Source organism: Gavialis gangeticus, unplaced genomic scaffold (assembly GCF_001723915.1).
Source record: "Gavialis gangeticus isolate Ggan-Ray unplaced genomic scaffold, GavGan_comp1, whole genome shotgun sequence".
NCBI classification, from domain to species: Eukaryota; Metazoa; Chordata; order Crocodylia; family Gavialidae; genus Gavialis; species Gavialis gangeticus.
The window spans coordinates 123621219-123621513 of NW_017729024.1; the positions used below are offsets into that span (position 1 = coordinate 123621219).

A 295-nucleotide genomic window follows, 5' to 3' on the forward strand; every position below is an offset into this window, starting at 1 on the left:
GGCGGCGGGGCGCCGGGCAGGGCGCGCAGGGAGTCGGGGACGTGGCTCTCGAGGCTCTCGTTGGCCTGCTGCCGCCGCAGCGCCACCTGCGCCGCCATGACCCGCTGCCGCTCGATGATGAGGATGCACTTCTCGCAGGTGCAGTCCTTGAAGCGGCAGTAGCGCTTGTGGCCCTTGAGCCAGCTGAGCACGCCGTGGTTGCGGCACCGCGCGCACTTGGGCGTGCGCTGCAGGGGCGCCCGCGGCGGCTGCGACACGGGGCCGCCCATGTACAGGTAGGGCGAGCCGTAGCCGT

The 295-nt window shown here is 73.2% G+C and overlaps 1 protein-coding gene across 1 annotated transcript in view; it reads right to left on the bottom strand.

Moving 5' to 3' along the window:
* DMRT3 (doublesex and mab-3 related transcription factor 3) overlaps positions 1 to 295 on the bottom strand; it is a 16531-nt gene that overhangs the window by 10915 nt on the left and 5321 nt on the right. The window contains exon 2 of the mRNA XM_019518240.1: positions 6 to 294. Within this exon, the coding sequence (XP_019373785.1) occupies positions 6 to 294 (289 nt within the window). The remainder of the gene's footprint in view (positions 1 to 5; position 295) is intronic.